General features: G+C 34.9%; 1 protein-coding gene across 1 annotated transcript in view; it reads right to left on the bottom strand.

Moving 5' to 3' along the window:
* Positions 1-26359, bottom strand: part of CSMD1 (CUB and Sushi multiple domains 1) — a 1378384-nt gene that overhangs the window by 85584 nt on the left and 1266441 nt on the right. Inside the window, exons 50-51 of the mRNA XM_078149151.1 lie at positions 14326-14499; positions 12530-12703 (exon numbers count right to left, since the gene is read on the bottom strand). Coding sequence (XP_078005277.1) covers positions 12530-12703; positions 14326-14499 — 348 coding nt within the window. The remainder of the gene's footprint in view (positions 1-12529; positions 12704-14325; positions 14500-26359) is intronic.

Raw genomic sequence — 26359 nt, 5'->3', positions numbered from 1 at the left:
TACATAACTATGGAAATATTTTGCCTTTGCACCTCCAATCCTTAGTAGAGTGCCTGGCATATACTAAGCACTTAATACATGCTTGTTGTCTGTGATAGAAATCACAGATCTAGTAAGTGACTGAAATAATTTAAAGGGATCTTTCCTGGCTCATCCATAACAATGTTCTTATGTGGAATTTGATAGTTTGGGACTATTATGATTTGCACTGCACAATACCAAGGAATATACTCAACTATTAGTACATTTCTTGAAATGGAAGAGCAGAGAATCTACATGCAAAACAAATGTAACAATACATTTTCTCCTTTCCATTCCCTCCCACCTGCATTTCAAATGCATAGACCTGTATCTAAGGCTCCCTCCACAACTTTATGCAGCCACAGCTCTAAGTTGCTAGAAGAACTATGATCTGTTGGAGAAAGATTTTCCATAGTCTAAGAAGTATATAAATGATTTAGCCTGGTCAAAACAAAAAGTACATGTTGGCTCAATAATTAAGTATACTAGTCTCCTTCCAAAGAAGAGGGATGTTAGATCACATTCTTGTTTGCTCTCTCTAGTGCTTATTTTAAAATTCTTGCTGTTATCATCTAGCTCTGCATTCCTTACAGGTAAAGAAACACAAACTTTAGCTGTGTCTATACAATACCACAGCATCTGGGGGAAAAAAATCTATTGAATCGATCTCAGTTTGTCTTATGATTTCAGGTTAGCAGCTCATTTTTTTTCTTTTCTTTTTTAAAACTGGTTTTAAAGTTATTTTGTCATTAAGTAGATAGATGTAGCCATAAGAAAAGATGCCCTAGTGTCTTCTATGTGGGAGTCAATTTTTCTTTTGCAGGCTGGCATAATTTGATATCAAAATGAATGCAAATTGTTTTATGTTCATTCATTTTTACAGCATCTATAAAAATGTACATCAGTCCTTTGGAAAAAAAGGTTAGACTGTAAAATAACACAGACAAAGTGAAGAAAAACATGTCTCTCATTTCTTCTTTTTTTGTGACAATATATTTTGGGGAGGTTTAAAGAAAAGCATGCCTCATTTCTGATATCTGAGATTTCTGATTTTCCATTACCAGTATACTTCAACAGAACTTCTTTCCTAAAATCATAGACTCTAAGAATAATAAGGGGAATCTTGGTCACAAATTAATAGTTTGATCTCCAATATAGTTAACCATCCTTAGTTTGTTTTAGATTTATTCTAGGAGCATCAGACAGTTGCATGTCCATTTGCCGCTGGAAGTTATGGGCTTGCCTCTTACACAAAGAATACTAGTTATCAGACTAATAATGCAGTCTTACAAAGAGAGTATTTATCTACTCAATGATAATCTTTGATCAGTTAAAACTTTTTCATCAAAATGATGGGTGGGCAGCAAAACCTAGCACCTATCCAGTGTGAGACATTTCTAAAATTCTAGTCTTAACAGACAAAATTGTGCAGGCACTACAACTACAAGGAAACTGGAAGTTAGGTAGGATGAAATTCTGAACACGTCAAAATTTATCTTAAGAATCAGAGAGCAACAAGAATAAGTTGAATTGCAACTGCAACCAAAATACATATTTGTAAATCTAATTTACCTCTAGAATTTTGTGCAAACCTATATAAAAATAGTGTATATTATATGTGTGTGTGTGTGTTTCTAATATGTTTTATAGCATTTGATGCCAAAAGAAATTTAATCATGGATACTATATCTTAACACATAGTTGTATTGGTAGTATTGTGGCTATGATGTTTGATCATAATTAAATTTTATTCTATCTGGAAAGAGGATTCTCTATTTGAAATGGAGGGAAGACACAGTTTAATATAAAGCAATACCTGTTAGGGACCTATTATTTTTAATAATGGAATAGAAATAAATTGATATTGATCAAATGCCACAATTTCACACATAATACAAGCCATGACTAGGTATTAAATTAATTTAACCCTTTTTCTCTTCTGGTAGAAAGGGAATATGAGTGTTATGGATTATATGAGATAACATGAAAAGCAGTTTGCATACTTTGAAGTGTTATATAAATGCTAACCATTATCATCATCATCATCATCATCATTAGTATGTCTGAATGACAAATATGCTTAATACTCTTATAAAACTATGTAGGCATATACATGTTTGTGTGTACATATGTTATATCTTCATCTAAAATGTTATATAAATACTAGCCATTATTATGATCATCAGTATGTCTGAATGATAGACATGCTTAATACCGATATAAATATATATGCATATATATGTATTATATGTACATATCTGTACAATTACAGACACACCTTTATTCATTCATTCATTGCACAGTATTTATTAAGCAAAGCATTAGCCACCATGGGGAAAATATAAAACAATAAAGGATGTCTGACTTTTTGTTTATATTCATTCCCATATGTGAAAAGGGGGTAGGGAGAAGGACCAACAATCTCCTTTACAACCCATGGAACATAAGGATGATATTATGCTAGGAGCTAGTGTAATGATGAGCTAAGGAGGACAAAAATGAGATTTAAACACAGGTGGACAGTAGTAATACTTGTACTGTATTGATGAAAATTTGCTTCAATAGAGTTAACTTATTTTTTTCTGTAGCCTTATTGTACCGGCAAGGAAACCATTCAAACACAAATCCATAGTTGGAGGGGAGAATCACAGCGGAGGAAAAGGAAGCATAGGCTGTCTCAAGCCCCTTCAAATCTCAGTTATGTTGACGCCTCCGTGAAGCCTCCCCAAATTAACTCCTCAATTTTCCTAGAGAAAATTTTATGCACATGTTATATCTTCTCTCAATAAGAACAACAGGCTTGTTTCATTTTGTCTTTGTACATATAGCTACTGAAACAGTAGCTTGACATAGCAGACATATATTAGATGCTCACATAGTAGACATATACTAGATATTTCTTTAATTGACTTGAAAGAACATGGCTATAATTTTGTGTGTAAAAAAGTAGAAGCCAGCTCAATGAGGACTAGTAACAATTGATATTTTCTACAATTTTTTGTCCCCTAATAGATTCTACATTCCTCCTGTGCAATTCCTGAACCAGTTTTTGCTTAGCATAGACCTTTTACAAGTCTCAATAAGTACCAGTTGTAGGCTGTTGAGTGAATGTTTGATAATGTGAATTAACAAATACTGCTCTTGAATTTCAATTTCAAGAATGTAGCTACTGGTTGACCCAATGTTTCAGAATCATAATAACTTGAGTATCTTAGAGTTGCAAGATAAAATAAAACTATTTAAACCATTTATTACCAGAAAAGAAAGAGATACGGCTTACTAAAAATGTCAGGAACCCTACCCTACCACTCCTCATCCTTCCTCCTATTCTGGCTCTGGATCTGTTGGTATGTACTGTGGTGTTATCATTTGCCATGAGGAAATTTCTGCAGAGCGGATCTAGGACAATCATACATTTATATCTGCCAAGGCTTCATTATCAGAGTCCCCCAAATTCTAATATTACTTCATGGGAATAGTACTGAGACTGAGTAGTTGGATCCAATCACTCTGGTTAACTTCACAGGCAGGTAATGACATCCTACAGAGCTTCTCCTCATCCCTTCACAATGATTTCACAAATCCAGGATCAAACAGCCTATTCTGAAAATTCCTGAACCATTGGGACCAATAGTAGTCACACTCCAACACTATTTCTGAAATCTCTTTGCTTTTCTTCACACAGACACAGTGACCCATAGTCACACTGCACATTTTTTCTTTGTTTTACACTGTTAAGTCAATATAGACACTCAGACCTTGACACTAATTCTGTCAATACTTCATCCTCTACAAATTTGGTAGGCCAATTTCTAATCTCACATATTCCACCAATTATCAGGATCAAAAGATGTTCTTTTACAGCTAAATTTTCTATAATAATTATGAACAGTTGTAATCCCTCTTAAGTTCAGTTACTCTTCAGCATCTAGCACAAGTTTTGAAAGTATTATTTGAATTTTGCTTGAGAGACCAAAAGATGCCAAAAAAAATGGGGAGAACATCTATAGCACTAGAAAACTGAAAGAGCTCTTTGGATACCAAAGAATTATTTACTTTACACTTGTAGCAAATTTAACAAAAATTGATTAATTCATCAATGCATGTATGCACAAATGAATAAATAATTGCTCATGCATCTTTATACAACTGCAATAAAAACATTCTCTTTCAGGAAAAAAAAACCTTTTCCTCCCAAATGGTCACTCTTCCAGGAAGTGATGCAACTTTCTTTTATGCTTTTTAGGATAAAAGAAATATTAATCTCTCTTTTTAAAATGAAAAACAGAGAAAACCAATAATAAACCATTAAAGTAGTTTTAAAAAAATGTGTGTAAGGTAAGAAAGTACCTAAGTGTTTATAATATTAAGAAGAGCTTGGTCCTTCATTTTATTCCCCATCTAGGGTTTTTAGTATTTTTGGAAATATTGGGCGAAAACTACCATCTGCTCCATTTACTTAGTGTCCATCTATCTATATAGTGAATCTAAACTTAAAGGAGGACTCACTTAAATGTACTATTGGATATGTTTAAAAAAATTAGTTATTTCCCCAGATACTTTCAATTATATTCTTTTTATATTTCATTTCAATCCCAAGAGAGCAATTGGAAGAGCCAGAGTGGTTCTATTTCCCTGGTTCTAATCAAATGACAGTGTTTGATAGGGGGATATGTCTCTGAGTATAAATGTATAATATATATTTACATAATATACATATATAGACATGGATATACATACATACATATATCAGCTACAAATTTCTTACAAAAACAATTTTAAAAGTTTCTCTCAATATATTGGCTTCTTGTATAGGCATCAAGAAAATTTGGTCATTTATCAAATAAATCAATGAATGTGCAATGTTGTTGTCATATAGACCAGATAACTAATTGGTTCTTTGAAGTGACAGCAATTTCTAAGGCCCTGTGGTACATAGTGACTAGAAGAACTAGATTTAAGTCCTTCTTCTAAGAGTTGTTATATCTGTAACCCTGGGCAAGTCACTTAACCTTTACAAGTCATAGGCAACTCCCTTGGATTTTATCTACTAATTCACAAATAACTTAGTGGAGTATGTTCTCTGTGGTGATGAAATCACAGATCCTTTGACTGTTCGTGTATCCATGGAACTTCTTGAAGCCTTGTGTATGAACTGCCTTACATTAAAAGGTGTTTATACAGACACACAAGTATATCCATATGTATCTAGCCAAGTATAATTTTGTAACATATAGCATATAAGGGAATATATTTTAAAAAATAAACTTTGAAAAATGTGTTTTGTACTAGTATTGTAGCTGATATATACTCAAGGATGCTTCTTCCTGTCAATCAAAAATATTCAAATTAGAGAGTTTTTAAAAGAACAAATTATTACTTTTTGTTTGTATGGGTTTTTTGAGTCAATTTTCTCAGTCAGAGTACAAGCACATTTTCTCCCCTGATGCATTAATTACCAATATTATGTCAACCTGAGCTGCTATGGAGGCTTTCGGGTCTGTCTCCACAGTGGTAAGTGTGAATTTTCTATTTATAAAATGGTTTCCCTTCAAGAACTACACACTAGGTTAATGACACCAAGGCAGATGGCAATAACAGGTTGAAAATCTCAAGGCTTTCTGAAAGGTCTCTTAAATCTATTTATTTTAGTAAGCCTACCTCCACTTTCTTTTAAGTAAAGGACATTTCTTTTTACACTAACAGCAAGAGCGAAACTATGCATTTTCATTAAATTAAACGTGGCACTTGATGGCCTGGTTGGACTGCATAGATTCTAATCTTCTATTTTAAGACTAAAAGGGGAATTTATGTTCTTTCTTTTGAGAAAAATGTGCTGGGGATTTTGGTGGTATGGATTAAGCACGGTGAATTATATGTGGCTATGAGATGAAATGAATGCGTTAAGACTTCCTCTGAGGAGTCATGTTTTATGTCTCGTGTAAGAATAGAATTTTTTTTTTTACTAAGTGTGCTAAGTGTGGTCTCTTTAAGCTAAATGCCACCATATCTCTAGTTTTCATCTCATTAAGAAATACTGGCATAGCCTACTAAAGGGAATTCTTAATTATAAAAGTATAAAACACAATTTTAAATAGAAAGCAAAACGAAAAACCCAAATGGGATACATTTGTAATAAGAGATTTATAGTTTTTTTCTCAATAAAGTGACATTCTATAAGCTTAGAAGCCTCATAATATTGTAGAAAAAGGACTGAATTTGGGATGAGAGGAAATGGATTTGTATCCTGACTCTATTCCTTTTTATTGTGTGAATCTGGACAAGTCACAACCTCTTGGTACTTCAGGCAAATCACTAAGCTTTTAAGTTGCAGAATATTTGCTGATCTACATTGGTAAAACCTACTTTTGCTCTACCTACTTCAAAGATTTTTTTCTAATAAGTTATATATGACAGAATACACATTATATGTGCTATGCATTTTGCAAATTTTGTAAGGTTATTATTAATATTTTACTAAAAAGTAATTAGCATGGAGAAATACTTTGTCCCATGCCTCAACTACCTCTTCCCTCCACCCCTGAAGCACTCTTCTCTCATTGTTTAGTTCCTTCCAGAACCTCTATTTTGAAGAAAGGCCAAGAGCAGCCATACTTCACTCTCTGGGCTTTGCCACCATGATTCAGAAGCCTTCTCTTTCCACTCCTGTGTACTCCTTCTCCTGTCAGTGAGTTCCTCCCTGACCTTCATTTTGCAGAAGGGCTCAGACCAACCTTGCTTCATTCTCCAGACTTCATCACTATACGCTCCTTCCCACAACATTTCAGCTACCTTTTTTGGACTGTCTTCTTGCATTAGAATATAAGCTCCTTGGAGGTAGGATCAATCTTTATTGCTTGCATTTCCTTCTCCTGCATTTAAAAGAATTTGTGGCACATAGTAAGAACTTAATAAATGCTTACTATGGTGGGGGAGCCAAGATGTGGAGTAAAAATAGTGACTTGCTTGAGCTCTCTCCCAAGCCCCTCCAAATATCTATAAAAATGGCTTTAAACAAATCCCAGAGCAGCAGAACCCATAAAAAGACAGAGCAAAAAAATTTTCTAGCCCAAGATAGTCTGGATGATTAATTAGAAAGGTTTATCATCCTGGACTGGGAGAGAAACCCAGTTCAGCATAGAAGTGCGGGCAAAACAGTCCTCAGCAAACCAGGAACAGGCCTCAGAGAACTGAATCACGGGCAGTTGTGATGGCTTCCAGACTTCTCAACCCACAAACACCAAAGATAACTTAAAAGGCCAGTAGGAAAGGTCTAGGACCATGGTGAGAGAGAAGTTCAGCCCTGTCCCAGCATTACCCCGTGCCTGATCAGAGGGGTATTGCAGGGATCACTCTGCTGGTGCTGAGGCAGGATTCTCTTGCTTTGCCCATGCTTGGATCTAAGTCACAGTCCTAGGTGGTGGTCCTGGGGTGAGGAGGAGCACTGGCACAGTGAAGCTTGTGGCAGCTGTGGAGAGAGAATTGTCCTCGCAGTTCCAAGGCAGAAAAGAGTGCTTGTGGTCACTCATAGACCAGAGCATAGCCCAGGAAAGGAGTAAGCACTTTGTCCTTGATCATACCACCTTGGAAAAACTGAAAATTTACAATTCCATAGAAATATCTCTAAAAACAGCTACACAAAACCCCCAAGCTTCAGACAGTACATTCTCCACACTGGAAGCAGACCCCCTACCTTAACAAAGAGTTTGAAACTCAAGTAATTGGCTGGGAATGTGAGCAAACTGTGCAAAAAAAAAAAAAAGTTAGACCATAGAATCTTTCTTTGGTGACAAAGAAGATCAAAACATACAACTAGAAGACAACAAAGTCAAAGTTCCTACATCCAAAGACTCCAATAAAAATATGAATCAGTCCCAGGCCAAGGAAGAGCTCAAAAAAGATTTTGAGAAGCAAGTAAGAGAAGTAGAGGAAAAATTGGGAAGAGAAATGAGACCGATGCAAGAAAATCACAAATAACGAGTCAACAGCTTGCTAAAGGAGACCCCAAAAATACTGAAGAAAATAATACCTTAAAAAAAGAGGCTAACCAAATGGCAAAAGAGGTCCAAAAAGCCAATGAGGAGATGAATGCCTTAAAAAGCAGAATTAGCCAAATGGAAAAGGAACTCCAAAAGCTCAGTGAAGAAAATACTTCTTTAAAAATTAGAATGGAACAACTGGAAGCTAGTGAGTTTATGAGAAACCAAGACATTGTAAAAGAAAACCAAAAGAGTGAAAAAATAGAAGACAATGTGAAATATCTCACTGGAAAAACAACTGACCTGGAAAATAGAACCAGGAGAGATAGCTTAAAAACTACTGGACTACCTGAAAGCCATGATCAAAAAAAGAGCCTAGACATCATTTTTCAAGAAATTATCAAGGAAATCTGCCCTGATATTCTAGAACCAGAGGGTAAAATAGAAATGAAAAGAATCCACTGATCACCTCCTGAAAGAGATCCTCAAAGGAAAACTCCTAGGAATATTGTAGCCAAATTCCAGAGTTTCCAGGTCAAGGAGAAAATATTGTAAGCAGTCAGAAAGAAACAGTTCAAGTACTGTGGAAACACCAGGATAAAATAGGGTTTAGTAGCTTCTACACTAAGAGACCACAGGGCATGGAATATGATATTCTAGAGGGCAAAGGAGATAGTATTACAGCCAAGAATCACCTGCCCAGCAAAACCTGGTATAATCCTTCAGGGGAAAAAATGGATATTCAGTGAAATACAGGACTTTCAAGCATTCTTGATGAAAAGACTAGAGCTGAATAGAAAATTTGACTTTCAAATACAAGACTCAAGAGAAGCATGAAGAGATAAACAGGAAAGAGAAATCATAAGGGACTTATTAAGGTTGAACTGTTTACATTCCTACATGAAAAAGATGATATTTGTAACTCATGAGGCCTTCGTCAGAATTAGGGTAGTGGGAGGGAAAAAAATTATACATATAGATAGAGATTGATAGATAGAGGGCACAGGGTGAGTTGAAGATGAATGGGTGATATCTGAAGAATAAAATTAAGGGGTGAGAGAGGATTAAACTTGGAAAAGGAGAAAGGGAGAAGTAGAATGGGATAAATTAGCTCACATAAAACAGACAAGAAAAGGCTTTTACAATGGAAGGGAAGTGGGAGAAGGTGAGAGGGAATGAGTGAATCTTATTCTCATCAGATTTGACTTTAGGAGGGAATAACATACACACTCAATTGGGTATGGAAAGCTATTTTACCCTATAGGAAAATAGGGGGGACGGGGATAAGAGAGTGGGGGGGATGATACAGGAGAGGGCAGATTGGGGAGGGGATAATCAGTAGCAAACATTTCTGAAGAGGGACAGGGTCAAAAGAGAGAATAGAATAAATGGGGGGCAGGATAGAATGAAGGCAAATATAGTTAGTTTTCCACAGCATGACTACTGTGGAAGTGTTTTGCATGACTACACAAGTATAACCTGTATTGAGTTGCTTGCCTTCTCAATAAGGGTGGGTAGGGAGGGAAGAAGGGAGAAAATTTGGAACCCAAAGTTTTAAAGATAAATGTTGATAAATTGTTTTCACATGCAACTGGGAAATAAGATGTACAGGCAATGGAGTATAGAAATCTATACTGCCCTACAGGAAAATAGAAGAGGAAGGGGATAAGAGAAGCAGGGGAGATAGAAGGGAAGGCAGATTAGGGGAAAGGATATTCAGAATGCACATTCTCTTGGGGTGGGAGGAGGGACAAGATGGGGAAGAAAATCTGGAACTCAGAATTTGTGGAAGTGAATCTTGAAAATTAAAAATAAATAAATTAATGAATCTTAAAAAAATAAATCTTGTTCTTATTATTAAAGAGCACATATTTGATAAAAATGTACAAAGATATAGCATTAATTTTGATGCTCATTTATCTTTTACAAAAATATCATAGATAACAAATATGTCATTTTGGCTACATCTAAGTCTTGTTTTAATTCTTCCATGTTTTTCAATGTAATTGTACACACACACACACACACACACACACACACACACACACACATACACACACATATATTTATATGGCAGAGATAGGCAGCATAGTGTTAATCTGAATTACCTGAAAATAATATCTATTATTTGACAGCTTCTATACATTTTGAGTTGTATATGGGATATGCAAAGGAATTGTCCATTCAACACAGGAAGTAAAGTTTCTTACTCTAAGAAGTACCAATGATTCATAGCATCCATAAAGTTTTCATTTAAGAATATATACCCAGAAATTACAAATATTAAATCCAAATTCTATTTACTTCCACATTTGAAATAACAGGATATTCTAAAATAATGCATTTTTTCTTATTCTTTGTAGATACAATTTTTTTTATGTTGAAAAAAGTTATGTGACTTTTAAGCATATCAAAGAAGTGAATAAGAAGACTGGATCTGAAATGGATCAGCTGCACACCAGGGAATACCAGGTCAGTTACTTTCTTTCAGGGTAGTTTGTAGATTGCTTTTATTGGGAAATTATAGCTATTACTTCTAGCACTTGAGTTAATTGCTATATTTGCAATTTTATAAACATACTAAGGGCCAAGTCCTTCTGGTAAGAGACCTGTTTATAAAAACTCTCAAATGACCCATGACATACTCGTCAGAGTAATGCTGCTGACAAAAATAGGCACAGCGTAGGGAGGAGAAGAGATAGAGTAGAAACAGGCTTCAATTATTTTCTTATTTGTTGATGCATCGAAGTAATTTCATTCTGTTTTTCAGGCCATATTCTTCAAGGTAAGTGACCACTGCCTAGCTGTAAAAGCCTGATGCTAGCTTGCTTTATTTCACACTATGTATCTAGTTCTTATGAACATATGCTATAATTCACTACTGTATAGATGCTACAGAGAAAGCTTATGCACCACCAAATTAGTTCTGCTATATTTTAAAGGAGCTCATTAACTGGAATACTCTTTAACCTTTAAGTGTTTAACAGAAAAAATCCCTCCTTAACTTTGCTGTCTAACTGTTTGTGGTGGTGGTGGTATCAGTGGTGGTAGTTTGGTAATAACAGGAGAAAAGCATAAGGAAAGGTGGAAGGGATCATAAGAGTCTAAGTTTGGTGTGAAGTAGGTAGAGGTTTGATTTGGCTTATTTGACAAATTTGGTAAACAGAAAAATGAAATCTCTTTCTTGAACTCATCTCTTTTGTGTACTCACTACTGTAATATCTAATAAAGGTCCTCATTAGTAGTTTAGATGACTGTAAAAACATGAGAATGAATTTTCCTGCCACTAATTTTTATAGCCCCTCCAAGCTATTCTTAATTCTGTTGACAGATGTATTTTGTCTGATCATATTAATCCTCTGTTCAAAACAATCTAGTGGCTTTCTATCATCTACCCAATTAAATACAGATTCCTTAGTCTGGCATTCAATGCCCTGTAGCATCATGTTACCTTTTCAATATACTTTTCAAATTGTACTTTTTTGCCTCTGTGCCTCAGCTTATGAAGTTATTACCTTTATATTGTTTCCTTTCACCAGCTTCACTCAACAGACACCATTTACATTCCATACTTGGAAGGAATATACAAATCATCTGTACCCATACTTCCTTGAAGCAATCCTAGCTTTCCTACCTCTGTGATCTTGGGTAAATTGCTTCATTTCTCTAGTGATACTTAATGATCTCTAAGTTCCTTTCTTGATCTAATGCCTGAATTCTATGATTCTACATTTATAAGAAGTAATTGTCCAACTACTGGATCAACAAATTTTACTAAGTTAATTTATTCTGGTAACAAAATAGGAGAGGCAGCTTGCCTTTAAAACAGAAAACACTATACTATAAACCTTGTAAGTGGATTTCAGAACAGATAAGTTCTAAAGTAACGATGTACACTGATACTGATGTTCAGAAAGTAATTAATATACCACTGATAAGTAGCAGTGTGGTATAGTGGAAAGAGATCTGGCCTTGAAGCCAGTAGGACCAGAGTGCAAGTTCTCCCTCTGACACGTATTGGACTGTGACCCTAGGAAAATCACTCAGCCTTTCAGTATTCTAGGGAGAAGCTGCCAAACTCTTGGCCACCGGCTCTGGTCTAAACTAGATTAAAATGTAATTGGGAAATATTTAACAAAAATGGATAAAAATAAGATAGAACATAAATAATGTAAATATGTGGTTTTCTTAGTCAATGTGTGGCCTGCAGAGCCGTATGTACCCCACATTCTTTCTATTTGAGTTTGACATCACTACTTTAAGTAGCTCTCTAAGGTAAATAGCAGAGAAGAGGCTGATCTGAACTGGTAGAGGGATTTTTCACATCAAGGACTTTCCCATTACAATGAAGTTACAGATCTAGGCCCTATCCCTTGTGAATGATGATGGATGTAAAGTTAGGAAGTCTTGTGTACTTAGGTGAGACCTTGCCCTTTAATTGTATAAAGAGACAGACTGGAACCATAGTTTATGTTTAGCACTAATATACTTTAAAAGTAAAATGGTTCTTTGCTTAGACATTGTCTTACCTCTACAAGTTGGTAAAGGGCTGCTCCATTGGCCATTGCTCCGACACTGGGCTCTTGCTGCACCCTGAAGGAGATAACCTGTGCTACAGGTGAAGTTTACTATATCATTCAAGTTGAACTCACTACCATTTGTCAATCCACGAGCAGGGTTTCCAGGATGTCCACATGTGATTGCTGTTGGGATAGCACATGATAAATGAAAGAGCAACTCATTAAACTGATTCAGTCAACTAGACAGGCAGCATCATATATTGGACAGAGCATTGTATTTGGAGTCAGGAAGACCTGACTTCTAATTCTACCTCAGAGATTTACAATCAGTACGGCCCTGGGTAAACTGCTAACATATGACACGTGTATCATTAATGATTAATTTTTGCTCATGGTTGAATAGCCAATATATAACAAAAATATTTTCACTTTAAACTTAATAGGCAATACAAGTAAAGGCCCTTTAAAATCCTTTCATAATTGTGATGTTTTAGATATTTCCTCAGAGGAACTATAGCTCATTTTGGTTCATTCTATAGCAGAAGCTCATTTATACTGGTGACAGGTCTCTTTTCAACTCATTACATGGATGAAAAATATATTGGTGCTTTGAATCCTCAATACATAAAATGATTCTTATCCAAGATTAAATATTATGGCATTCATTGTAAAAATATTTTCCCTCTAATACTGTAATTTTCTTGATCATTTCTATATTAGGACATTGAGGTATACAGAGAACTATCAATGTGCATGATATAAAAGTGAAGTTTTCTAAAAAAAAATAACAGCAATAAAAGACTCTAAAGTTTAGATTATTGGACTCCTCAACAGTCATATTCTAGTCAGTTAAATTTAACCACCATTTTTATTCTTATTTCTCTTAACAGATTCTTTTTCTTGCTCAAAGTAAAGCTCTTACACTCTGAACTTGTTAAATCCACCATTTTATCACCATATGCCCTAGCTATATAGTCTCTCTGTCCTTTTTTTTCTCTCTCTCTGCTCTCTCTCTCCCTCTCCTCCACTAGGATTCAATTTTATATAAAAAAGCATTAGAAAGTGTAAAAATTCCATTTTTACCTCAAGGGGGGATTATAATACAGTGTAACAATGAAGGACAACATTTATTTGAACACTGGTCTAGGTTAAAAGCCAATTACTGACTATAATTGAATTTTACTTATTAAAAAGTGAGTGGTCTATTTTGTTTAAGTGTCTGTTGTCTTGATGGGACATAGGACACAAAAATACAGTTCAAAAATACAGCAGAAGGAAAAAGCAAACCTACAAATTAGGAAATCTATAAAAGATAATATACTAGAGATTGACTGAGAATTTTGCATTCAAGTAATTGACTTTTTCCACCTTTCTTATTCTAAGATGAGGATTGTGAAAATGAAATAAGCAACAAAATTTATTATGGAATTACTCAAAGGAAGTGAGGGACAAACAATATTTTAAAAAACCCCTAGAACTGCAATTCCTTATTCTCTTTCTTGACTTGATGACACTCAGGATTCTACTATTTTCAAGGTAAAGCACTTTTATATTATGAGCACTTCATCTACCTATGAATCCATGACGGCATCTATATAATCAGCTCCTTCCACCTATATAGACTATAGTCTCTGGGTATTCTCATCTTGTGAGAGTCTTATTTTGTATTTGCACAAATCCTCCATGAAGAGTCACCCCATTTTCCATTCACACATATCCTCATAAATGTCATACATTATGAGCACAAAATAAAAAAGAGCAAAGCAGGCAAAAACATTTTTCCAATTGAGTAATTGTTTACTTACGGACACAAACAGGAGTTTGTCCAGACCACTTGTGATCCTGTAGGCATATCCTGACAGATGTTCCAACAAGCCTAAATCCAGGATTACATTGATAGACCACAGTGTCACGATAACTGAAGCCATCTCCACTAATATGACCATTTACAATTGGATCTGGAGAACCACAGTGACCAGCTATAAGGAGATAAATAAAAGTAATTAAAAAAGAAAATTACAGAATATCATTGACTTTTGCCTTCCATGAAAGTATTTAATTCGTCATTTATTTTATTCTATGGTAAAATCACATGGTACATTCAGGGATAATGCTATGTAGGTACCACAGGCAAGAGCCTCACTTCTCTCCATATACAACATTTTGGGAGGTAACAAAGTGGTAGTCAACTTATTTCTCTCCTGAACCTCTCTTTGCCTATCAACTTTGCACTTCCTTACAAATGTAAGCTTCTTAAGTATAGGTACTGCTTCCTTTTTATCTTTGTATCTTTAGGAAGAAGCACATTATTTGGAACCCAGAAGGCATTTAATAAGTGTTTGCTGATGAACTGATTGATTTACACACACACACACACACACACACACACACACACACACACAAACACACACCCCTCTCTCAAAGTCTCTTTATAGAAACAGACCACACAGACTTAGGTAATTTGTTCACTGTTTAAATTAGATAGTTCTTCACTTCATTAAGTAGATGAAGAAGAAAAGTTAGTTAATTCATTTGTATACTATGTAGAATTTTCAAGTCAAACTTAAAGAGTGAATGATTAAGTGCCCCACACTATAGAGTAATTACATTTACCTATCAGGAACAGGTAAATAAGGATCAAATTTTGTGAAGATTCATTTTCCACTGGTGACTTCTAGAATTTTCTCAACTCTATTAATCCAGTGGAATCATCTCATTATTTTAACCTTAGGTAGGTAAAGTTTTCAATTATGTTTCACAGAATCTGAGTCAGAAGGCAGTATTCCAACCTTCCCTTAAAAACAGCTGATGTGTGTAAAGACATTTTAAAGTTTGTAAAACATTTTACACACATAATCTCATTTGAGTGTAGCAAAGACTCTGTTAAGTATTAATGATATTATTAGCCCCAAAGAAACTGAGATAAAGATACAGCTAGTGTCAGAGATGAGATGTAGACCCTGGTCCACTTATTCAAATCCCAGCATTCTATCCACTATCATACTTCTTCTCTACCCAAGAACCCTGTATAACATACTATCTAGGACAGCAAGACTTTGAATGAAGATATCCAGGGAAAGGGAACCATTTCTATCTCACACTCTTCATTATCCTTTGGGACAACTCTAATTGTTAGAAAGTATAATTATTTTTATACAGTTATATTTTACATAATTATAATTAAATATTTATATACTTAAAAGATAAATAAACTGTTCCTCAAAACTTCCCACAATGGAAACTCATTTAATCTGTAAACCATGATTCATCTCCTGAATGTCTCACTAGAACCTCAAACTCAAGTTATCACAAACTGAAAACATTATGATCCACCCTTAACCCCCTTTAGTCCCTGGGCCCAATACACAACTCCTGAATTCTCAATTTCTGTTATATGTAAAAAATACTTATCTACTGGTCATCCATTCTTTAAAGTTCTAAGTCAGACTCCTCCATATCTCTTACTTGTCAAAGCTGCCAAGTCCTAACTATGTTTTCATCGATCCTATTCTTTCCATTCCCATTGCTGAGTAGCTCTTTTGCATTATTTTTAGGTTTCCTCCAAAGTTGCAACCCATTCAATGCACCACTAATGGTTTAATCTGCCAGAAGCACAACCCTCATCAAATATACCCTGCTTACAGCTACTCGATTATTGATCCTTCATTCTGTAGCAAATTTGGGGTCATATTCTTCAGCCAGACATTAAATGCCCTGTATGTTCTGCCTTTAACCTATACTTGCAGCCTTATGAACCACTATGTTCTTAAGTATACTCTATACTTAAACTGAATTTGACTTGCCGTTCTTTCACAAAGATGCCCTGCCCAAATCAAATACTGTTTTCTTCATTAAGCAACCCCCTCTATCCACCCACCTCCACATATACTCACACTTTGGTCCATTTAAGTGGATGTTTTTACCACTCTTCTGGGCTCCATAGCATTTTGCGATGGTTTAGCAATGGTTTAGACTACTATAGATTGCCCCTGATAAACCTTTCACAAATTCTGAGATTCTGTGAATACAGTTTATGTACTATGCTTATTTTGAAACAGATTTTTAGGAACTGAAGACTAGGAACTGGATTTTTTTGTGTGTGTGTCTTTTCTCAGTATTAAGTACCTTCCAACTTAACTATCCTTGGTAATATCATTATTATCTCCTGTCACTGAATTATCTTTTAGTTGTTTTGAATGAAGGAGACAAGAGAGGCATAATAAGTTGTCCTACTTCCACTTAGCCCCAATATGGGGTGTCAGGAAACTAGATCACAGTGGGTCACATTTATTAAGAATCTGGCACTCTGTAAGAGGGAAGGCTCCTCTCAATTCAAAATTACTATCTCCTGTAAATAGAGATTTCATTTAATTTTTTTTTCAAAAATATCACTGAATTAGAGAACTTGAGTGTTGGAAGGAACAAGCAAACTCATACATATAAGGGGTTTTTATGCTTTTTATATTTTTTTACATCATTGCAACTAACCCTAAACCTAAATCCTCCATTGTGACAACTTAATATAGTTAAATAAAATAAATCACCTTGAGCCATTTCCAAAAATGTATGCCTCATTTCACACTTCTGGTCTAGTACTTCTCTGCCAAGAGGTACAAGGCACGTTTCAATATGAGTCTTCTGAATTAATGATTAGTCTCTGTTCTTAAGCTTTTTATGTTGTTTTAAAAGAAGAAAACTTTTCCACTGATCCTCAAATTAAGAAGAGGCCCTTTGCAGAAAAGCATGACTGCTCTCCACCCCCTCGAGATCTTCAGTGGCCCCTAATTACTTCTAATGTAAAATACAAAATTCCCAAACTAGTATTTAAAGCCTTCAGTAATCTAACTCTCATTTACTTCTCCTGTCATTTTATTTTCCTTTGCCTTATTTTCTCCTACTGGCAAACTAGTTCACCAAATATTCCATTGTGGTAACACACAATCTCTTTGCTCCATGTATTTCTGTAGACATGGCTCCCCTTCTCTAGAATGTATTCCCTCCTCACTTCTAGCTCATAAAATGTCTAACTTTCTTCAAAGCATAGCTTAGTTGCTACTTCCTTCATAAGGCCTTTCTTGATTCTCCAAGTTCTTAATGTTCTCTTTGAAAATGCTTCATATCAACTTGTTTATATCTGGTTTCATTTACCTCACTGTGAATATGATATATCCTCTCATATAATATGAATTGCTTCAGGACACAGACTTGCATTTTGCCTTTGAATCTCAAGTGTCTTATATATTGTAGACAAAATAAAAGTTTATTTTGTTATTACTGAAGAACAGGCATGGAAAACTAGTATATAATGGGAAGTAGTGGGTAAGGCTTAAAAATAATGATTTTTCTCTCTCCTACTTCTTTAGCACCCTTTTTGAAAATGGATCAACAAGCAGTTCGAGACATAATTTGTAGTTTACATCTAATAGTGCTCTCTGTCTCTGTCTCTCTCTCTTGCCTTCCCTCTCCCTCTTTTTTTCTTTCTCCCTTCTTTCTTTCCTATTTCTTTTTTTCTCCCTTCCTTTTTCTTCTATTCCACTTTATGACAAGTTATTCACAACCAGTCCTAGGAGAGGAAATGTAATGCCATGTTATTTACAGGAATGTTTATGTGTCATACCTTTAGGGTTACTATTAAAAATCATATTATCAATACATGCTATTTTAATAAATTTTTAACTTTAACTTGGCTAGAAATTTCCCCAAAGGTTCATGAACTTACTAATTGTCAAAGAATATCTTTCTCCCTTTCTTTTGAGCAAAACTATCTGCATATTTGTTGTGATTCATTCTGGCAAGTGTCTTACTTCCCACGATCTTGCAGTATCTCTAGTTAAAAAGTTCAATGGCCTTTAACAGACCAGGTGGAGAAATTAAGTCAGTGCTTAACATAGTACCTCTGTTCAACAAATATTTGTAGAATGAATGAATCAGATTTTATAAAAGGTCTTATTTAATCAAGATAGGACACTGCTCATTGAAACATGTTATGGTAACATGCTAATATTATAAGTTTCTTCCTCAGAAGTTCAGAGAAAATAATGATGAGAAGTGCTACTAAATTCTGCACTTATTCCTGACGACCAAGAAAGAATTAATTGCTGATGTGGAAGTGGTGGAAACATAAGAAACATAACCAAGTCATCTTATAATTCATAATATTAAAGTGAGAGAAACATAGCTATAGGCAGAGAAGTATACTATGGAAAATAAGAATCCAGAAATTCAGAGAAACCTAGGTATAATTCTATGTCAAAAATTCTGTCAGTTTTGATTCAAGGGATGAAAAGCTCTCAAAAACTAATCTGCCAATATAATAAAAAGTAATTCCAATACAGGAGAAAAGCAAATGCATTTCAAGATGCAACTGTGATTACTTGGAGAATTCTCAAGTTTATATTTTCAAAGAATACAAATAAAGAATGGCTAAGGGAACAGAGAAAAGAAGGGTAAAAACAGAAATATGCCACAAACATATGGATAGCATCAACAAATCTAAGTCTCAAAACCATTACAAAAGGTAAAGTTGATCATTTTTATTACAGAAAATTTAAAAAGTTTTTGCACAAACAAAACCAATCTAGCCAAAATTAGAAGGAAAGCAGAAAACTGGGGGAGGGGTTTTTGCAGCAAGTATCTGTGATAAAGGCTTCACTTCTCAATAGAAAACTGAATCAAATTTATAAGACCACAAGTCATTCTCCAATTGACAAATGGTCAAAGGAGATGAACAGGAAGTTTTCAGACACTAATGCACTCACTGTTGGTGGAGTTGTGAACTGATTGAACCATTGGAGGGCAATTTGGAAATGTGTCGAAAGAGCTATAAAACTGTGCATACCTTTTGATCCAACAATATTACTTGCTAGGTTTATATCCCAAAGAGATTAAAAAAAGGAGGGGGCAAGGACCTATTTGTACCAAAATATTCATAGCAGCTCTTTCTTATGGTGGCTAAGAATTGGAAATTAAGGGGGTGTACATCAATTAAGGAATAGCTGAACAAGTTGTGGTATATGATTGAGATGGGATATTATTGTGCTATAAGAAATGACAAGCAGGATGCTTTCAGAAAAACCTGGAAAGACTTATGTGAAATGATGCAAACTGAAGTGAGCAGAACCAGAAGAACACTGTACACAGTAACAGCAATATTATATGATGAAGAACTGTGAATGACTTAGCTATTCTCAGCAATACAATCATCCAAGACAATCCCAAAGGACTCATGATGAAACGTGCTATCCACCTCCAGAAAAAGAATTAATATTGTCTGAATACGGACTGAAGCATACTATTTTCATTTTCTTTCCTTTCCTTTCCTTTCTTTTCTTTCTTTTTTTGTCTAGTCTTCTTTTACAAAATGACTAATTCAGAAATGTTTTATATGCTTACACATGTATAACCTATATTAAATTGCTTACATACCAGGGAGGGGGGAGAAGAGGGAAGGGGAGAGATAGAAGTTGGAACTCAAAACTTAAAAAAAGACAAATGTTAAAATTGTTTCAACATGTAATTGGGGAAAAATAAAATATTATTTTTTAAATCCCTCTCAATGTTGCCAAAATGTTCCTAGAAACAACAACAACAACAACTACAAAAAACCCAGAATCAAAAAACACAGATATCTTCCTGGTGATGCAATATGGCTATGAATTATGGAACATCAGAGTCTCTGAATATTTGGAACTTCAGGTCATCTAAAAGGTAATGGAAAAACATATGTTGGATTTACACTGGTTGCTGCACATTATCAAGGATTATTTATATAAGAGAACCAGTATAAAAAAAATCTGAGTATGACTGGGAGAAGCTGGTAGATCAGTCAGGTAGTTAGAGCAAGGGATAACAAATGGATAATCTAAGTGTTTAGTACATATGCTGAGGGAAGCATCTAACACATTAGATATATCCTCTATGGAAGATTTGTATAATGGCATGGAAAAGAAATGGCAAACTAATATATCATAGGTGGGTTGCAAATAGTTTGCACTGATGGTATGGGTGTCAACATCAATGGAATCATCATTCCATTAAATTCTTCTGCTACATGATGAAGTGAATCATTTTTGTATTATTGGTATCATTTGCATCACAGACATTGAATTATATTTTTTGAGAAGCATGTGCATGATGCTTGACAAACTTTTTTATATGTCAACTACATACTACATCTCTAGAAAATTTTAAAAATTTTCCATCCATGAAAATGGTACACATTTAACAAAATATAATAAATGGTTATTAACCACCTACTAAGTTCAAGACACTGGTGAAATGAAGATTTAAATAAATGAGTAAGTAAGCAAATAAATAAATAAATAAATAGGACCTGACCTTAAGGAACTTACACTTGATCTAATATTATGCTAGTCCTTATGCCACTTATGCATGAAATTTATATTATTTTGCAGAAGGAAGATTTTACAAATTCTTAAGTGAATGAAGGTTTAACTTCATATCTTCTGTGTTTTCTTTTTTCACTATATTATAGTGAGCAAGTCAACCTTCATGTTTTATTTAATGATTTGTCATGAGTTAGCAATTATTCAATTAGTGCAAATTTCAGTAAGAATGAGCAGAAACAAAAAAGGAAAACAGATCTGTAAGCTGTAAAAAATAAGGAAAAAACAAAACCTCTAAATTTCAAAACAAAAATACCAAGTTAATTCAAATAAAATGGGCCTAAGTCTCTGATGAGATCTACTTACTCAATGACCCCATATCCCAGGGTACTTAAATCTGATTGGCTTCAGTTTGAACAAAGCCCATTAAATGCTTTATACTGGCAGTTCTAAAGACAAAAATATGCAACACATAAGGAATCAAGGGACTTGTGCTGCTTGAGAAGCACCAATCAGAGAATTGTGCTATTTCTACATAAAGGAAAAATCTCAGAATGGGAAGTAACTGCATGTGGCCTATTTTACTCTCAGATCATTTAAGTTAATGGATTTAATAGTCTTGTATTAATCTGGACCTGGTAGAACTGCTCAGCCAACAAGCCAAAAAAAAAAAAAAAAAAAAAAGAGAAACAAGGCATTAAAATAGTAAATTAATGTAATTGCCCCATCTAACCAATTTAAGTACAAAATTCATTAAGGAAGTTGTTATTGTACTTTTTCAGAAAATACAACTTTAACTGCCAAAGGAATTGTTGAATTTCTCTGCAATTCAAGGGTGATTTAGCAATTGCATTATTTCCAGTTTTCTAGAGCTCAACAGCAGTCTTACAATTAACACTCAACAGTCTCCATGATGAAAGTAGGTATTCCTGAACCAAGGAGTGATATGGCTAATGTTATAGAAAGGATAAGTTGCCACTTTGAGCAAAAGCAGTTCTTTTGAATTCTCTACTAGGCCACATAGATATCTTTATTCTATATAATATATCACCAAACCAGACCAAAGAAAACAAAATGGAATCTTGAAGTTGGAAGTGATCTCAAAGACCATTTAAATCACCTTGTAGCTGAACATTCAGGAATGCTCTCTACGACACCCATGATCAGTGGCCATCAGTGGCCATCCATTCTCTATTTGGTGCCCTCAGTAATGATGACCTCAGTTCCCACAAAGGCAATTTATTATAGTTGGGGTACAGCTCTAATGTTTAGCTAGTTTTTTTTCTTATGTTGACCTAAAAATTGCTTTTCTATAACTTCCATTCATTGGTTATTATTATGTCCTTCAAGACCAAGCAGAATAACAATACCACTAGAAAGAAGAAGAAAGAAGTAATAAACATTTATTAATTGCCTACTATGTGTCAGACACTGTGCTAAGAACTAAGAATACAAAGAAAGGCAAAAGATAGTACCTGCTCCAAAGCAGTTAATGAGAGAGACAGCATACAAACAACGATGTACAAACAATATGTGTGTGCCTTTGGAAATAATCCATGGAGGGAAGACATTAAGGCATTAAAGGAAATGAGGAAAGGTTTCCTGTAAAAGATGAGATTTTATCTGGGACCTGAAAGAAGCAGGAAGGCAAAGATGAGAAGGGAGGGCACTGCAGACCTGGAAGACACCTATCAAAATGTTCAGAGTTAGGAGATGGAGTGTCTTTTTCAAGAATTAGCCAAGAGGCCAGTGTCACTGGATCAAAGAGTACACAGAGGGAAGGGAAGCAAGGTATGTAAGAAGATTGGAAAGGCAGAAGGGACCAGGTACTTAAATGCTTTGAACTTGAATTAGAGGATTTTATATTTGATCCTGAGGGTGATAGGTAGCTACTGGAATTTACTGTGGAGGGGAATGACATGGTCAGACCGGTGCTCACATTGACATCACAGTGGACTATGGACTGGAGGGGGGAAAGACTTGTGACAGGCAAAGCAACCAGCAGGCTATTACAACAGTCCACTTCCAAAGTGCTAAATATCTTCACCAGGATGGTGGCATTTATAATACTAATGTTTGTAAGGTACTTTATATATGTTATCTGATTTGGCCTTTAAAAAAAACCCTGTGAAGTAGGTACTAAGTTTAATCCTTCTTCCACATCACATCTGACAAAATGTTTGAATACAACTAGCATACACCAGCTAGTTCTCTTTTCCAGGCTGAGCATTTGCAACTTTATGTACTGACCCTTTATATCATGGTCTGAGTACCCTTACTATCCTTATCATAATCCATAATCAGACCTTATTAAGACTGAATATATAGGCAGATTTTCTTAACTTCCTACATAATAACATTATGTAATATCAAAAATATTTTATTTTGTTTTTCTTTTAAAAATGTAAAACCAGTAATTTGGTGCACTCTAAATATATCTATGAATTTTTTTTTACTAAAAATACCATTTACTTTGTATGTTTGTTATATACTTTTATTGACATAAATATAAACATTTATGTAAATATGGATATCTACATATGGATATATATGTATAAATTACCTTTCTCAATACAAGGTACATACTTTGAACATGGGGAATATTTCATTTTTTTTTAATCAACAAGACAATGTGCCAAGAACTGTGCTAAGTCCAACATACAAAGAAAGTTTAAAAAAATACTTTGTGCTTTTAATGAATTAACATTCTATTGGAAGAGACAACATATAAATACTTAAGTATGCAAGGTATGCAGAATAGATGAATGATAATCAGAGAGGGCAGTTTCCTAACAGATTGGGTGACCAGGAAAATCCTTTTTTAGAAGGTGAGATCTGAACTGAGTCTTAAAAAGTCAGGGAAACCAAGAGGCAGAGGTGAGAGGATAGAACATTCCGGTAACAGGGTCAAGCCATTGAAAAGTCAAGGAGATAGGAGAAGGAACGCTTTGTTCAAAAAACTGCCAGTAGGCTTGTGTAACTGAATCTTAGACTTTAATGGAAAGTAGTGTGTTTGGAAAGCCCACACCTAGCACGTTTCCTGGCACAAAGTAGGCACTTAATAAATGCTTATTGATGGAATGTCTTGCATAGTATATCTTACATTTGCATTGAAATATACAGTTTATAATGTTCTCACTTATGTAATCTCATTTGATCCTCACAACAATCCTATTAAATATTCAAGGAAGTATCATTATTTGCATTTTAAAGCTAAGAAAACTGAAACTTGGGTAAAGTGATTTATTTGTTCAAGGTTGCAAACTTGTAAACAAAAGTGATAGGACCCAGGTCTTTTGATTCTTAATCTAGAGATTTTAGAATGATGGAGAAATAATAGGTATATGCATTTATTTAAGTGCTTTGTGGTGGAGCATGATTATATTAGATATTTGTTACTGCCAACAAAATAAGATATAAAATATAAATTATTAGTCCTAGCATTTAATGACCTCTACAATCCTGTTTCAATCAGCCTTTCCAGCCTTATTTCACTGATCTTTTCATATACTTTATGTTTCTGTCAAACTGGATTACTCACTGTCCTCTATTCTCATCTTTTTCTCTCTGACCTCTGTACCTTTGCTCATTTCATCATCCATGACTGGAATGGATTCCCTAGCACTTGTTCCATTCCTTCCCTCAATAACAAATTCATGCACTTCTTCCTCCACAAAGGTTTCCCTGAGTCCTACAGGGGACAGTGATTCCTCTCTCTTCAAGTAATAATGATCATCTACTCTTCTGTCAAAGGCACTACCATAATTCCAGTCTCCCAGGTTTGTAAGTTGTGTTATTTTTGACTCTTGCACTTTCCTTCTCCTTACATAATCCATCAATTGCCAAATCTTTCCATTTTTACTTCTACAATGTCTTTGCAATTCAGCTCACCTCTCTATTCATACAAGGTCAACATCAGAGATCTCCCCAACTCTGGACTGGACTATGACAATAGACTCCTAGTCTTTCCACAGTACAATCCATTCTCCACACTGCTAACAAAGTGATTTTTCTAAAGCACAGATTTCTCCACCTCTTTAAACTTTGGTGGATCCCTGCTGCTTTTGTTCAATTTTTAAAAACCTTTACAACTTTGCCTATTCCCCTCCTCCTGTCCTTCTCTCTCCTCATATATACCTATATATACACACATATATACACACACACACACACATATACATACATACATACATACATACATACATACACACATGCATACACATTACTCTCCTTCCCATACTCTGGCATTAGCCAAACTAGACTTCTTTCCACCTGGCTCCTTTCCTGGACTTCATCACCTCCAGAAACTCTTCATTTTGCAAGATGAAATCAACTCTGAAATTCACACTTTTTCAGTACCTTTTGTCCCTCTGATTGAAAAGGGTGAACATTGGAGTGGTCCTGCCAGATATTCCACTATTCAAGGAGGATGACCAGGGAATTAATTTCATTTTCCAACTGGCTACTTTCTTGGACTTAATGATCTCCAGAAACTCATTTTTTTTTGGCAAGATAAAATCAGCTCTGAAAGTCTTTATCTCCTCAGATCATTTCCTACTATGGCTGTAAGACTTCATCGCCTCCACTGCCCCTCTCTCTTTTCAACTTCTTTTTATAAGTTGTTTTTCCCTGTTAGATTCTCTTAAGCCTTTATTTGTGGTGAGGAACCTGTGGCCTTGAGGCCACATGTGGTCCTCTAGGTCCTCAACTGAAGCCCTTTCACTGAATCCAAACTTCACAGAAGATACTGTTCCCCACCCCTGGACCCTAGCACATAGTTGACACAACAATTGTTTACTGACTCTGACTCTGACTGCTTGTTCCTCAAACACTACACTCCATGTCAAATTTCCAAACCTTTGCAATGGCCATTCTATGCCTGGAAATGCACCCTCCCCCTGAACTCTTTCACATAATCCTTCTCTTCCTTTAATAACACTGCTCATGAACCACCTTCAGTGAGTTTTTCTTAATCTCCTCACCACCCTCCCTCCCAAACTACCTTGTATTTAAATGCTTGGGTATTTATTTTTTATTTATTCTCTTTATATTTATATTTATTCTGCATATGCATACATATGTATTTTTTGTCTCACTATTAGAACATAAACTACTTTTTAAAACAGGGATTATTTCCTTCTATGTATTTGAATCTCCAGTGCCTAAAACAGCACTCAGCATATAGTAGTTGCTTAATAAATGCTTGTTAATGGATTGATAATCAATGATATGGTAGTTTGAGACTTCTGAAACATTCCTCATATTAACCACATGAAAAAGGCAGTATCAATATTATTATCCCAAATTTACCAATAAGGAAACTAAGAATGAAAGAGATTAAATGATTTGCCTATAATAATGTAGCCAATATATGGCCAAAAGCATTTTCTAAACAGAGGATCCTCTGGATTTATCCCAAAGATTTGGGGAGAAATTTAGTCTTTTCCTCTCTGTTGTATTGTAAGTTCCTTGAAATCAGTGTCCTAGTCATATT

The sequence above is a fragment of the Phascolarctos cinereus genome, unplaced genomic scaffold (assembly GCF_003287225.1).
Source record: "Phascolarctos cinereus isolate Bilbo 61053 unplaced genomic scaffold, phaCin_HiC Scaffold_2;HRSCAF=192, whole genome shotgun sequence".
In the NCBI taxonomy this organism is placed as follows: domain Eukaryota; kingdom Metazoa; phylum Chordata; class Mammalia; order Diprotodontia; family Phascolarctidae; genus Phascolarctos; species Phascolarctos cinereus.
This window is presented reverse-complemented; position numbering and strand designations above follow the sequence as displayed.